Source organism: Dipodomys ordii, unplaced genomic scaffold (assembly GCF_000151885.1).
Source record: "Dipodomys ordii isolate 6190 unplaced genomic scaffold, Dord_2.0 Scaffold6754, whole genome shotgun sequence".
In the NCBI taxonomy this organism is placed as follows: domain Eukaryota; kingdom Metazoa; phylum Chordata; class Mammalia; order Rodentia; family Heteromyidae; genus Dipodomys; species Dipodomys ordii.
In genome coordinates, this window is record NW_012273967.1 from 1 (window position 1) to 1,146 (window position 1,146).

At 71.2% G+C, this 1,146-nt stretch overlaps 1 protein-coding gene across 1 annotated transcript; it reads right to left on the bottom strand.

The window, feature by feature from the left end:
* Positions 1-336: 336 nt before the first annotated feature.
* Lrrc10b (leucine rich repeat containing 10B) lies at positions 337-1,136 on the bottom strand. The gene has a single exon (XM_013037190.1). It carries the CDS (start codon positions 828-830, stop codon positions 378-380), a length of 453 nt encoding a protein of 150 aa, XP_012892644.1. The 5' UTR covers positions 831-1,136; the 3' UTR covers positions 337-377.
* Between the last annotated feature and the right edge of the window lie 10 nt (positions 1,137-1,146).

The window sequence follows — 1,146 nt, forward strand, 5'->3', positions numbered from 1 at the left end:
AGGGCGGTGTGGTCTCAGAATGAGACCCAGCAGAGGGGATAGAGCGGCTTCTGTCCTAGGCCCAGGCTCCAACTCCCACCTCTTGCCCCAAGCCAGGCCCTCCACAACGTCTGCCTCCACGGGCAGATCTGGCACCTCCTGAGCCAGCGTCAGTGGCACCTATCCTAGAGCCCAGACTTCTTGGCCTGAAGACTGCCCACCGACGGAGAGGGGGGCGGTCTAACTACCCAGGACGACCCGGGGATGGATCTAGGCCTGCCTGCACCTGACAACCTGCCCAAAGCAGCTTTGTCTGCCACTGCCCGCCCTCCCGAGTAGGAGCCCTGCAGCCAGAGTCTCCCAGAGTGGCCCTTAGCCCCGTGGCCCAGGGCGGAAGCTCAGGTGCCCATCCCCGGAGCACCTTCCAGGGCGCGAAGGCTGTCCCCGGGGGGCTCCAGGGCCCGGGGGGCGGCGCCCCCGATGAGTAGATCTTCCTCCTCCTCATCCTCGAAGGCCCGAGCCGGGCGGCGCGGCGGCGGCCGGGGCGTCGGTTCATCCCGCTCGGCCATGCGTTCGACGGCGCCCTCGCCCACGAGGAAGACGGTGTCGGCGACGCGCGGGGGCCCGGTGACCGGGTTGTGGTCGTAGGAGAAGACGCGCAGGGCGCGCAGCGGGTGCAGGTCGGGGAAGCCGCCCAGGCGGTTGCGGTCGAGGTCGAGGATGTGCAGGCGGCCCATGCGCAGCAGGGCGGGCGGGAACTCCTCGAAGCGGTTGCCGTAGAGCCAGAGGCCGCGCAGGCCGGTCATGCGCGGCAGCTCGGCGGGCAGCGCGCGCAGCCGGTTGTCGCCCATCTGCAGCGACTGCAGCGCCGCCAGGCGCAGCAGCGGCCGCGGGAAGCGCCGCAGGAAGTTGCCCTCGATCCAGAGGCAGCGCAGGCTCTGCAGCTGCGCGAAGTCGGCGGGCAGCGCCAGCAGCCGGTTGCCGCCCAGGTAGAGGCGCGTGAGGCGCGGCAGGCGGCACAGGCCGTCGGGCAGGCGCTCCAGCTTGTTGAAGTCGAGCGCCAGGATGCGCAGCTCGCGCAGCTCCTCGATCTCCTCGGGCAGCTCGCGCAGCCCCGTGCCGCTCACGTACAGCTTCTGCAGGCGGCCCAGCGCGCACACGGCCCCG